Below are 14,771 nucleotides of genomic sequence, written 5' to 3'. Positions count from 1 at the left end.
AAACAATATAAAATACCAGCCCTCCTCACTTACCCCCACACTGGTGTGGGCTTTCATTCCATTAGCCAAGACCTAATTAGAGACGTCATTGTAAAATATTCACTGTAAAAACAACGGCTCTGGTGTGAAAGGCTGCTGTCCTCAGAGCTGCTTGTTCATATGCTTCTGCAGAAAGCTACCAGCAACCACATGAGAATCATCAGGACAGTGGGGCCCAGCTCAGTGCACTTCCCTTGGTGCAAAGATGGAGCAATCGCCATCAGCTCTGTTACACATGACCGGAGAAAGTTCACCCTAATAAGTTTTTGAAACAAAATAGCAAGAAACTCAAGGTACACCAACCAAAGAACATTATTTTTAATAACAAACAAAAAAATAGTAATTTTTGTGCTAGGTGAGTCAAGCCTTTATTGCTAAACCAGCTTAAACTAAAGCAGGTGGCAAACTGCTGTAATCTGTAACCAATGAAAGCACAAAAATCAGTTTCACAAATAATTTCTTAGCATTCCAGTTGTAGCAAGCAGGAGATTCAGAAAAGCTTATTTTAATTAAAAACTTTATTTTTCATTACAATTCACAGTTTATACATGGCAAGAAGAACCTTTGCCATGTGGACATTCAGAACACTGTGCTGGGGAAACAAGGGTCTTTGTTATAAGAGCTTTGCTCGGTGCTGTGTCATGGAACTTCCTTAGTTTTAAAAGCATACTCTCTGTAAAGGTTAATTGACTGATATTTACACTGAATTTACATATTAACTTATATTTATTAGAAAACAAGCTAAGCATCCAAAAAACGTTAACATTCATGTCTTGCATGTTATCTAATGGTCAGAGATGCTGTAAGATTTGCCACATGAATCATGCCCAATCAGCAAAGTCCCGCTCTTTTTTAATTTACACAGGGCCTAAATTATTCTTTAAGGCCTGTTCTATTCATTTTATGTACAGCCAGGTTACAATAGACTAACATAAGAAAAAAAAAATGCAAAATTATCCATTCCATCCTGCATTTCTTCCGAATCTCATGTACACCTCTAAGCAAAACAGATGATAAAAAATTAATGTTTTCTTAAAACCAATAAAGAAAACCCATAGTCTGGTTTAGATCCACTTCTCATCAACCTGTCCTGTCTGAACAATCATCAGTATTCAGATTGTGCTATTTATCAGCTCTTCTTCATGCCTGCACTTATATTCAGAGCCATCTCAATTTGAAATGTAGAAAGTCACAGTGATACCAGTTTCAATTGCATTCCCATGTTAATCTCAACTCCAGCACAGGCAGGCCCTGTGACATTCAGGAAAGCACTCCAGCAGGATTCTTGGGTAAAACGTTGTGTGGCTTCTGGTGTGACTTGACTTAAAAAGGAGGTTAAGAATCCTTTTCATACCAAGCATCTGGCAGGTTTATGCTTATTAAAAATATCTGTATTCTTCTGCATTGTTTTCTGGATGTGATTATTAGAATACAGCAATTAAAAGCCTCCCCTGCCTCTTATCAAAACCATAATTTTTATTTGCTCTTGTCATCTACCAAATAATTTAGTGACAGATAAGCTGCAGATTTTTTGGTACATCTGATGCAGAGAAAAATAACTGCTGAACACTGCTTGGAAAAATAAGACCAGAAAAGGGTCTACAAATGCTGCAAATTCTACCAGTCAGTGTGAACAAGGATCAGCTGGACCTGAGTAAAACAAAATTATTCTGGGGGACATGTTTGCAACTTTTGAAACTGCAGTGCCTTTACATTTGGAGCTAAGATCATCAATTGATGATTGTTGAGTTTTGGCATTTATTCATGCTGGTTGGTATCCTCATGACAGACACCTTTGAAACACCATCATTTCAAGAAGGATGAAAGCTTAAATGAAATACATTTCTCATGCAAAAAAAAAAGTAAACAATCAAACAAAAGTTATACAGGAACTGTAGAGGTTCTGGTTCTTCAAAAGATAAGGCACTGACAAAAATTTCTTAGGTAAAAGGCTGCATAAGAATTTCTTGCCATTTACAAAGGTGGTGTAGTCCAGAAACGGTCCATTCCTAGGCTCAGTAAGGTAGACCCTGAAATTTTAAGGACTGATCCCTCAAAGCTACATTGTTACCATAAACAAGTGTGATTCATTCGTGAGGCCATATGGCACATTAGAAGTGAAAAACAGTCTGGGCAGATAAAGGCAGAAGACATTGCTTGTTCGAGCATCTTTCGGAAACAGAAGTGCCATTCATCTTGGTGTCTCTGAAGAGATGCGATGGTAACTCTGGACTGTAGTTTCTGTGGAACTCATGCACACATACAAAATGCTGTTAGCACTGATCATTGACAGGGTGGAGAAAAAATGTATATGGCTAGTCTAAGCCGAGAGCTTCCCAAGGGCTGGGATCCAAAGTCACAGCTACTTAATGTTTTCAATAACGGCTATCTCTTCTGCTGCACAGTGGGGTGTCAAACCATTCATGTAAATGCTGTCTGTCTTTGACAGAGCTGGTAAGATGTCCTTCTCACTGGTGAGATGGTTGACTGACAGTGTTCTCTTGCAGGGAGTCAGGTCTTGATTGTGGTTGACGGCGAGTTCTGCAGAGAGCTTCCTTTTGATAGAGGTAGCCCGCTGGAATTTGTCATAGATCTCCACGCTCAGGCGCCTTCGAGTTTCTTTGAACTCAGCGGTGACATTGGCTGTCCACTCTGCAGCATGGGCTCTGAACTCCCCTACCTATGGCAAAAATGAGGGAAAAAAAGGAAGTATTACAGGGCCAAGGACTTTAGACATTGCTTAAGCTCAAGACCTTTGATCTGCCAAAATGCTGCTGTTGCCAGCACATATTTCTCATGCTACAGACTCTCACACTTTTCCTGATAGCAACTAAACAGGGAGAAATATTGCACTAGTAAGAGTTAAAAACAATTCCTAAAGCACAGTAAAATTCTTTTATTCTTTTTTTTTTTTTTCATTATAGGCAGTCAGCACTACAGGGAAGCTGCAGAGCCCTGACAGCTGCACAATACCCAGCTGGTCAGGAGATGCTGAAATTCCAGCAATCTAGGCTGTGTTATGTATTGTTACTAGGGTGTGGGGTTATTTATGAGCACTTTCACCATCTCTGGAAAGATCCCTGGGAGACTTGGCAGAGGATTTTCTAAATTTAGACAGAAAAGGTTTTTTAAAGAAACCTTCAGCCTGCGTGTGTTCTCTCTTTTCTGTGCTTGCTCAAACGTAGCACCAATACAGCAACAGTTTCAGTCACTCCAGCGACATGTCTGCTTACCACCCTGACTCCACTGAAATGACACTCTACAAAGCAGCCTGAATTCAATTGCAGCCTGGGACTTGGAGAGCTCTTATCGATCACACACAAAGGGATTGCATCCTGCCTGTTGCCGCTGCTGTGCAATTCCTTTACAGCTGGAGGGGGGGTATTTGCCCTGCTATGCACAGGTCTCCAGTCAGATTGGCAGAAAGCTGCCAGTTGGTAGCATTGCTGCCATTTCACAAATGTACATAGATGTTTGCTGCCTGCTCAGTTCCTGTGCTCCAACTCTACAGGTCTGACAGCCTTTATGGCAAAGGCTAAAGCAATTTCAGTGAAAATGACCATAATTTTTAAATTCTTAAGGTTTCCTTCCACTATTTCAATGTTTCAGTATTAAGAAAACTGAGCCCAAGCTTTGGGTGCGGGGCTGAGGAGGGGGAGGGAGGCATCTGCTGGCACAGAATCCCAAATTATCCTTATTTTTCCTCAGATACAGAATGAGGTATCCTCTAGATAATAGTCTGAGATGAACTATGGACTGTAATTTATATACTACTTATATTTTTGTTCTTGTATTTCAACCAAACCACTGTTACAATATTAAATAAGTTATATAGGTAACTAACAGAGGCACCTTTCAAAGACAATATCTCATTGTAAGTGCAAAGGAAATAGATTGTTTCTCTTTAAATCCCTGCTCTGAATGCAGCTTAATACTTGGAAGGTATAGCACAGAGAAAATTCACTACTGATAAATACAACTCCAAAGCAAAGCATTTCAGGAGAATTTAACCCACATAAATAAATTAGTCTAATTGGTCCTGCTGAGACCAGAATTTCAATCATTGGCAAGCAAGCTTGGACTTGGAGTGAAAAAAGAATTAATGCAGAGAAAAATTGGGGGCTAAACCGTCAAAGAAAAGTGGCCACAGGCTTATTCACGCTTTGCACTGCAGTGGAAAACAGGAGTGTAATGAAGGCAAAAATTAATCAGCTCATCCAGGAGTGACGGGAATTTTCCCTTTCCAAAACTGAAACAAAAAGGTCTCTTTACTCAGGGGTCATTTTATTACATTTGTCTCCACTTCAGTGAATTACACAGATAATGAACGTGGACCCATTATGTACATTTTCTAAAACAAGGATTATTATCAGTAATACACAGAGGACTCGCCTAGCTGAATGATTATTAGTATTTAAATTGTGCAATTAGGATCAGACACACTGCACTTCAGATCTGAAAATAATGAAATATGCAATGTTGAAACATTTCAGCTGTCACAATATTTTTATTTGTAGTAAACAAGTAATAAAAATGTGATAAATAGTACCAGTGTACACCCTGGGGCAGTTTTGCCCTTTTCCTAAGCCTTACTGAAGGCAGACTGCTCAGGCTCTGGAGCATGCTTCTGTTTAGGGGAGCAAAGAGCCAGTATATGGGTTTCTATTTTACTCTCTACATAGGTATATGTGCATATATATATATATATATATGTACCCCTCACCAGCTGTGTAAGCATTTACCACACCAGTTATTTTGCTTAGGCACACATCTCTGGCATTATGTATGGTAACATTCAAGAGATGCTATTAGGCTTTAAAATTGTGTCTTGGCAACTTACTGGAAGCTATGACTGCCATGAACTGGGTCCCCATATTCTTTCAAATCTCCTTTTTTTCCAATTCCCACTTCTCTCCCCTTTGTCCGGTAAAAAAAATTCAACTGGCCTTGCTTCTGAAGAAAGCAAGTCTGTGTAACCTCTAGGATAGACTCAGAATGTATGCTGATGATGGGCCTTTCACACAGGGCAAGCTGCCCTTGCTACAGTAGGTAGCTAGCTCTTGTGCATGCAAGTTATTCAAGAGTATCTTGAAATTGTAGTTGTTGGGATATCTGATGACCAAATTCTAATTAGATTTCTTTTGGGAAGTAAATTTTGCAGCCAGCTGAAGAACATAATAAATATGCCTTTGGAAATAGGCTTGTTCCAATTAAGGTGATGTGGAACATTAACATGGTGGACTCAATTCTGTCTGCCCATAAACCAAAACTATGATGCTAGTTGATATTAAAATCATAGAAAAAAACCTTGAAAAATGTGCAGAATTGAAATACATTAGTAGTAAAACAGAGGGAATTGGCATGCGTAGGAAACTAGAAGTTCAGTGCCATTTAACTAGGCATGCCCCACATCACTGCTTTCACCCCTCTAGTTTTTGTGTAAACTGAAATGTACTCAAAAATGTTACTTCTTCAGAATAAAACTCTCAATTCCATAGCAATTAAGGACTCAAGCACAAAAAGTTATTAGAAGAGTGAAGATTCTAACTACCAGTGTACATAAGCAACCTGCTTATATAATTTGATCCCTCCTTGATCCATAGGGACATTTTTGTATATGTTCAGGTTCTTTCTGTCCTTAGGGTATTTTATCACACTGCATTATTGCTCCTCTTCATCGGGGTGCTGACAGCCACAAAATGTCTTATGCAAAGTGATTGAAATGCCAGTTGCCTGTGCTGCTCAAAACAGTTACATTTTTAACATACCTACCTACTGTAACAATTATTTACTTTTCTGCAATTTTCTTGCCTCATTACAGCACACAGCTCTGTAGACTCTGCAGCTGTCATAGTTGGGTGCAATGTGACATGAAGTGCAGTGTGACATGAAGACAAGGCTTCTTAGCCACAGAATTTATTGACAACTAAGTACCTAACATAAGGCTGAATGTCAAAAAATATTTCAAAAGCAATAGGAAAAACATGTCACAGTGATAACACCTGACTCAACCATACACTAAGCAGCACTAATCTGGTGGTGCTTCTCACTCCTAGCCTTCAGGATTAGAAATGCTGCAATGCCACTAGTAATAGGACATAGTCCATAGCCCAGTTCCAAAATTGACTTACTCCACATCAAAAGCCAAATTAGACTGCAAGGTGTTAGGCATATTTCACAAGGAGTATCAATTCAAACCTATTTACATTGAATATCAACACCTAGTAACTTCATTATGTAGTTACAAAGCAGCACCCTACTGCCTTATGATTCCAGTGAAGAGAGGTCTCAATTACGAGATCTCAAGAATTATGGTTTATAGTAGCTAAATATTACACACAGCACACGTCACAACAACAACAAAAACTAAACAAACAAAGGAGAAACAAAACAAACTCACAAAGATATTTTTCTAAAAAATAAACAGCATTGACTCAATTCCTCGCCCAGCACAGGATGCTTAGCCTCCAGCTACCACTGCCTGGATATCCCATATGATCTGCATCATATCCGAAAGCCCTATGGGGATGTCTCAAATACCACAGGTCATCTCCAGTAGCATCTCCAAATATCTATGCCAAGGTGTCTCTGTCTACCTGTGTTGGAAATGTCACATTTACTCTATCAGGTTATAATGAGAAATTGCCTCTAAACAATTTTGAACTGTGTCTACTCATTGCTGTTAAAGTCACTTGGGGTTTTTGGGAGGAGTTTGTGTAGTGAAAAACAAACACACATCAAAAAAATACTGCATGAACTTCCTGAATGACCCAATGGTTCCCACATATGCTATCACCACTATAACTCCAAGACAGACAAACTGAATTCAACAGAACTAGGAAAAAACCATGGACATTAAATGACCGTTCCTTCACTTACTCTTGCCAAAATCCATCTAAATGAATAGTGCCCTAAAACTGGCTCTCACTCAACATCTCTAGTAGGACCAAAACTTCCTATTCATTTTCATTGCCAGTGTTTTAGCTTTTTCACTGTCTACCTGATCTCCACACTTGGATAAAGGCCAACAGCAAAAGCCAAAATGCAAGTATGTCCAAGGGGATGCTACTGTTATAACTAAAAAAACATTGGAACATACTGAAGAACCTGCTTCATTCTTCAGTACATTTACTCTAATCCCTTATACTTGTCCAGAGTTTGGGAATCTTTTTTGACACTCCACTTACAAAAAATATCTAAATAATTTTACAAACAAATCTGCCCACCATGCAGGAAGACCACTCATCCTATTAAGTGTGGTCTGGAAAGCACAAGCCATGTAGCCATAACCTCTACACAAGTAATTTGGACTTTGAATTAAGCCACATCTGTGCCTAATAGGAAAAAAAAAAAACAAACAACAAATGCAAGTGGAATTAAGGACCTCCTTAAATAGGCCAAAATGAATGTTCACTTGCCTAACTTAAATTTGCCTTAGTTTTGCTTTTCTTTCTCAGGGAGATTCTTGAAAAATCCCATCACATAAACATTACAGTATAACCAGTTAATCTACTTCTATTTACAGAGTGGGAAAAAATATATCCTGTTTGGATGGAACTCAGATATATGACATGAAAGTTATGATATACTCAGGAGGAACTAAACCACTGAGTACCAAATAAGAAAAAAAAAATAGCATTATATATATGTCATGCAAGAAAATGAAAACATATATTTCTGAATAATACGTGCAGCTTTTTCTTTCGTAGCTGTGTTTTATGTTGTTTCCCTTTGGCTTACAGGGCTCATACATTTTATGATGAGCATGCTAGTGCAAGCCAAAAAATTGAATTTAAAAAGCAAGTAGGTGAGCCGGAGGTCTCCATTTGACTACATTTTGGGGGGGGAAAAGTGGCCTTCCTTGCAAATATTCTTAACAGTCTAGATGTTCCTCAGTATGTAATTTCTAACATTTATCCCTAATGCATTCTCCGAATTTTCATAGCTTCATTTTTCCTCTCCAGTGTACTTTATCCTGTTACTTAAAAATAACACATCCAATTAACCTCTCCATGATATGCTACTCAGAGACAAAACTAGAAAGAGCATTACATGTCACATTATGCAGGCAGCAGAGTACAGTACATAACATTTTGTCTTAGCTTTCAGGAAACTCATCCAGTGTTCACAGAAATTGTTCCTTTTAAAAAAATGGAGGTACAGAGAGGGTTGATAGGTTTAACATCTCAGCTGCTGGATGAGTTCATCCCTGCGTGCACAGAAGGGTTTTTCTACATGCCATCTCACTTTCTTGCAGTTCTGGGCAAGCATACACCACCTTTTCTCACCTGAGTTGCTGTTGGCCACAGCAGTTGTCTATAGGTTAAAGAAGACCAGAGTGCAGAAGAGAAAAAGACAAGCTTCACAGATATTTTTAGTGAATCCTGTGCATTTCCCATACATTAAAGGAATTTCATGTGTAGTCTAACTAAATAAATTCCCAGGCCAATTATCTGGCTGTTAGTATTTCTGTAATTATAGCATTATTAGTATATACCCAAATCTCATTGTACTGTATTTTGTGGACAGGTATTTAGAGAAGAGCGTCCTCTACTTGTCTTTAAGGGTGAAGGAAAATGGTCAAAACAGGCACTAACGAGATACCTATGCTGAACTTTCCTAGGTGTTTAGCCACCAACTTGTATTCCTTCATCCTGTCAGGACCTCAGTTCTGTAGCAGAGAACTCTTCCACACCAGGTCTTTAAGCTAGCGGATGTTCATTTCGAAGTGAATGGCACACATTAAACAATAAGTGAAGCCTTTTTTTGTTCCCTCACCTGGTATACATGTCCCTCTGTTTTTCAGGCAAATATTAGAGGGGAAAAGATTCTATTGTTGGATCCCAAAAGAAAATATCTGCAGAAAGGAGCTTAATGGGTCAATGCAGTAAACCTTGGGCAACAGAAGCTGAGAGAAATCCTGTGACCTGAAGGACTGGACCTTCCTCACAAGACTTGTTAAAATTCAAACATATGGATTAACCTGGCTCCTTCAGGAAATTAAGAAAGGATTTTGAGATGATTGTATCAGACCATGTCCAAATCCTTTAATCCTCTTCCCCCCATGTAATCTTGGTTGAGGGAAATATCAACCCATTGGGTAACTTTAGTAAAAACTTGCGTAATTCCCTAGATAACATAGCTCGTCCTCCTCATTAACATGTCCAACCTCCAAGGCCCTTAAATTGTGTTCGTGCGTTCAATAAAGTATTCCAGTTTCTACCCCATATCTGGAACGGCTTAGTTTTTGACTCTCCACTTTCTACTTTGTGAAATTTCTACTTTCTGGAGTAATGTTTCAATTACACAGAGAATTTTATTTTTGTAGCCATGGTGGTCAGAAATGTGTTGGGAACAATGCTATCCTGATGGAAACTGGATTATTCGGTCCTGTAATAAGCAATGTTTGTGAGTTCATTCTGGTGAGCAATTATTGTTTGGTTTCATCCACATAATTTCCATGAGCACATCTGATGCCTTGGATGAAACAAACCACATTCTCCAATGGGAATGCAGAGAGCTCATGAAGTTTGATTATTTGCAGAGGAACATCTATGGTGGCAGCTGTGGGAATATGTTTTGTGGAGATGTGACAGATGGTAGATGCAGAAATGGTCCTCTTGGTCTAATTCAACAAAATAAAAACAGCCTAAAAATTATATTTAAAAAATCATGTCTGCAAAACTAGAACCAGATATACTTACAGTCAACACATTTATTTTGGTTTATCTTTTTTTTTCCCCATAAATATGAAGAGTCCTACACTAGGTATCTCCTCAGACCTATTATTGAATATTGTTCATCAGCTACCTCTTTGCATAGAGCTGCACATGTGTATACCTCAATACTGTAGACAAGTTATCGGCCTGATTATCTCAGTCCCTAATGTTCTGCCTTATTATTAAATTCCAAAGATTAAAAAAAAAAGATACTGACATTTTTCTTTCAAAATCAGCTGTTCTATTTAGTGGTTCCATCTACCTCAGAGAGCCATCCAACCCTTCTTTCAACCTGATGAGAGTGAATGAGATCCACCTGCATTAACCACAAGAAACTACTTAGGTTTACATAAAGCTCTACCAGTTGAGCTTAAGGTGATTCGGGAGAACAGCGTATATTCTCTGCCTGCACTGTACAGCCAATGACTTTGCTGCAGCCAGAAATAGCAATCATTAAGAACTATACTAGAAGTGTAATGAAACCCAAGCCACAGGTAGTTGAAAGTCTGCCTTAGCTTTCTCCCACAGGTAAGAGACAACAACTGTTTCATAAACTCATTGGACTTATTTATCTTATAAAAAAGTGCTAAAGAAAATATAGAAAAGGACTTTTAATTTTGACTTGGTACTGACTAAAGAATGATTATAGTAACTGCATAGTATTGTCAAAAACTGTTTCTTTCTGAACTTTCTAATGTCAATAACTGGAGTGATATTTTTGTGAAATATTGAAGTTCCCTTTGGCTGTTCAACACTAGTATTACAACTGTCTCCATCCCTTATGAAGTAAGGTATTCCACAGCTTCTTCAGTCCTTTTTGTCCACAACTGCAAAGCATTTTCCTCAACATCAACACAACTTCTTGCGAAGGCATTCTGCTTGAATTGGCTTTGTCTGGGGACTCATCCTCAAGACAGCTATCAAATTCATACACTCACTATTAATAACATGCTTTGGTATATTTTCCTGACAATATCCAAGCACTGAGATTATCTTAAAAAAAATGTTAAGTTTTCAGGATTGTTAATCACAAAGACATAGGCTGAACAGACTCTGGATTAAATACTACCAATGAAGTTAAATCACAGATATAGTTGTCACTGTAACCTAAAGAATTAATTACATCTTGTCTCCAAAAATTAAGATTTCTTAATGTAAAGCATCATAACATATATTCCGGGAATCTCTATGGGTAATTAACTCCAAGAAATGCCACTGCTATAACTGATCTCTCTTTAATAAATTTCTCTTATTATGAAGTATAAGTCACTTGCTTTAGTTTTATTTTCATGAATTCAACAACGCCATATCTCCCTTGCTGCATGCAGCCCCCACTGGAGGCATTTTTGTCTTCCCTCAACAGTCCATTCGGTTTGGTGAGGCAAGGGAGAGCACTGTGGGAGAGCAGGGCCAGGCACAGGGGCTCTCGGGAGAGACACTGACAGTGTCCCCATGCCCACAGCAAGAACCACAGGCTGTGCTGCTCCTCATGGGAGTGTATTTAGGCAGCATATCTCTTGTAATCAACACCCCACCAGCATCACATTGGGACCTGGTACTTAATATGCAATAACAAAACAGCAGTCCCTAAATGACTTTGGTATGCCCAGCTAAGAGGGATGATATAAACAATATAAATACAATCACAGCAAGACAAGAGTGTAGATGTTATCTTTATGCGTGTGTGTGTGTGTGTTGAATCTGAAGTTAGGCAGTCATCACATGTCCAAACTACACAAAACTACGAGGTTCGACATCTCCAAAAAAGTGTCAAAACCATCAGCAGATTAGTTTCCCTGGGACTCTCAGAACAAGATGTTCTTTCTTATTCATTATTGCACATAATACTACAGCAGACTTGTAAAAGAGTGATCGATAGAGAAACTCAGCATTGCAGACTGTTGCTATGGTAGGTTTAAGAACAACGCCCAGAAGACTTAAACTCATAGAAGGGAAGAGATCAAATTGCATTCAAAAGCAGGTCAAGCATTTCTACCTTCTCCTTACACCAATATAACTCTTGATGCATCTCTGAGACTCAGGGATATTATAGATGGACTGTACTCCCAGCTTTTATTTTGAGGTTTGTTTGGGATTTTTCTGTCCTGTTGCTAGTCAAATTTGACTGAAGACATATGATTGTATTTACAAAGATTTTATACTTTTCCAAATTTCATAAAAAATATTAGAAACAATCATCTTTTTGATTGTGGTTATTCCTTCTCAAATAAACTTTTCTGCACATCTGGGATGTACTGGAAAAAAACCATCCTAATGCTAGATGGACTTCTCTTTGGATATTTCTCTTGCCATTTTTGCAGCTTTCTGCATTCTTTCTGAAGTTCAGACCTCAAATTTAGGGACTGTTTTTCAGTAATACACCATTTAGTAACATCTGCAGCAGTAGCACCACTTTCCTACAGAAACTCAATGATCCCCTGCTTGCATATGTTAAAATTGTCACCCCTATTAATCACTGCCTTGTAAAATGACTTTGCATGCACTTGCTTTCACAGTATGTTTGTCGCCCACAAATATTTCTAATTCAGTGCTTTCTAGGAACAAACTTCCATCACATCAGTTTGACCAACCCGTTGAACTCATGAATGTAAAATTCTAAAATAAAACTACTGCAACTGGCTTTTGGGGGCTATGGAGGTTGGGGAGGGAAGGGGTGTTTGTATAGAGTTTGTTTTTGGGGAAGGAGACATAAGAAAAGGAAAAGCCCAAATAGTTGTTTTCTTCAACAGAAGTTGATCTACCTCACTTAAAATAATGCAGAATGTGTCAACAATTGACTCACACCTTTGTTAAAAGCCCCTGATCACCAGGCTGAAGAGTTATTCTTATGACCTTCATTTCTAAGTGAATAGATTTTGTTTCTTGAAACAGTGAGAGCCAGGTAAAGAGTTCATCAAAACTGAACAATTTCTTCCTCTTCCTTGGTCACACACCCTCACTAAACAGCCTCTGAGGCCTATCTGTTTGCCTGGTAGGCTGGCTCAACATATTAAAACCCTGCAAAACTCTTTCTTGCTTGAGTCCACTCCCTTTTTCATCTTTTCATGTATACAGCCTACACTTAGTGTTCCTCCCCAGGGAATTTGAGAAACAGCCTCAAGCTCTCTTTAAACTGGCACCCTTATGCTGGGTGAGCACCTTTAATCTGAAGCTAGTAAAAGGAAAAGACAACAAATAACATAGGGAGTGCAATAATCTCCATGGCATCATCATGTCAAACCTAATTCTGTTTTGACAGGCACAAGTGACAGCTCTGTCACTGGTGCCAAGAAGATTAAACTGAATAGTGATTCATATGAGTCAAATTTTTTTACATTGTTTATAAATATCAAGGATAACAACTGCCTCTTGAATTTCCACAAGAAGTGACTGTGCTATTTCTTATGAAATTTTAAGCTTAGTCTTTAAAGCTGGAACCATATTGTTCAATTCAAGAGACAGACACCCAGCATGAAAAACCACTTGTTCAAACTGAGCTGATGTCTAACATAAGTCAGTCACCTGCACTCCTGATATACAGTGAAGAGAACAGGCTCATCCAAGATGCAATTTGTCTCTTATGGCAGACACCTTAAAAAATTCAGATGAGTCATCTTAGAAACACTCATTTTCTTCTGCTTACTACAAAGGAAATATAGATGACTAGGTCAGATATTGATATCTACACTAGAGGTGAATCCTATCTTCACTGACTTGAGTGGACTCCAGACTAGAACTTAACAAAGAGAATATTGTGAGGTCAAGGGATTTAGGCACTTAAATTTAAAAACAGACATCTGAAATTTATAGTCCAAAATTCTGAAATTCAGAAGCTGCTGCATACTGAAGTAAAAGAAAAAAATATGATAAGGAAAAAAATCCTGCTGAAAATTTACTTTTCAGAAGACTTTAAAAGTGCTCTGAGTAATCAGAGTATAGAGAATAATGAATAGGAGGGAGTTTAAGGCAAGCTAGTACCACTGAAGCTGAACTTCAGAGACAGATCACCTACTTAAGATTACAGCATACAGCATGTTCCAGTGACTTTCTGATATTTCATCTATCTTACTGTATGAACTGCTTCCAGCAGCAGATCTATCCTTCTAAAACTCCCACTTCTGTCTCTACTTGTCTTTGACTTACCCCCCCATTTGATGCATACAAAACTCTCAAGAGTATTTCCGGAGACAAAAGTCACCTGAGCAACTGACTGGCATACTGGTTGTCTGGATTTTATTATCAAAATACAGCATTCTTGTGCATTAGTGCATATCTGATCATATTTGTCTCAGGTCCACTTGCATATGGCAAGTTTTCCTGTTAGCATCCTGAAAAAAGATAGATGTTCTACTTTGTTGAGATGGTGAAATGCATTATTACTGCAAAATCTTATGTATACTGCTTTTAAGAACAATGCAACCACATTAAAAATATGAATAGAACTATAGATATTAGTTGATATTCATTATCAGCATGCCCTCTTCCTGGAATAAGGGGGATTTCGTTTCATACTCTAAATATGCTATGATATTTATTTATTTATCAGTACTTTTTACCCTAGACTACAGGAAAGGGCAAAAAAAGGACATAATTATCATAGAATCATAGAATATGCTGAGTTGGAAGGGACCCATCCGAATCCTTGAGACCAACTCTTGGCCCTATGCAGAACACCCCAAGAATTAGACCATGTGTCTGAGAGCGTTGTCCAAATGCTTCTTGAACTCAGGCTTAGTGTTGTGACCACTTCCTTGGGGACACTGTTCGAGTGCCCAGCCACCCTCTGGTGAAATATCTTTTCCTGATATCTAACCTAAACCTCCCCTGACTCATCTTCATGTCATTTCCTTGAGTCCTGTCACTAGTCACGAGAGTGAAGAGATCAGTGCTTGCCCCTCCTCTTCCCCTTATGAGGATGCTGAAGACCACAATGAGGTCTCCCATCAGTCTCCTCTTCTCCAGGCTGAACAGACCAAATGATCTCAGCCACTCCACAAATGTCTTCCCCTCCAG

At 38.6% G+C, this 14,771-nt stretch overlaps 1 protein-coding gene across 7 annotated transcripts in view; it reads right to left on the bottom strand.

The window, feature by feature from the left end:
- Nucleotides 1–404: 404 nt before the first annotated feature.
- Nucleotides 405–14,771, bottom strand: part of KCNK2 (potassium two pore domain channel subfamily K member 2) — a 107,683-nt gene continuing 93,316 nt past the window's right edge. For all 7 annotated transcript variants that reach the window (XM_051783933.1, XM_051783932.1, XM_051783937.1 and 4 more), the window contains one exon: nucleotides 405–2,719. In XM_051783933.1, coding sequence (XP_051639893.1) covers nucleotides 2,402–2,719 — 318 coding nt within the window. In that variant the 3' untranslated portion in view covers nucleotides 405–2,401. The remainder of the gene's footprint in view (nucleotides 2,720–14,771) is intronic.

Source organism: Manacus candei, unplaced genomic scaffold (genome assembly GCF_025592945.1).
Source record: "Manacus candei isolate 608988 ecotype Guabito, Panama unplaced genomic scaffold, ASM2559294v1 h1tg000017l, whole genome shotgun sequence".
NCBI classification, from domain to species: Eukaryota; Metazoa; Chordata; class Aves; order Passeriformes; family Pipridae; genus Manacus; species Manacus candei.
Note: the sequence above shows the minus strand (reverse complement) of the source record. Positions and strands in the feature narration are given on the sequence as shown.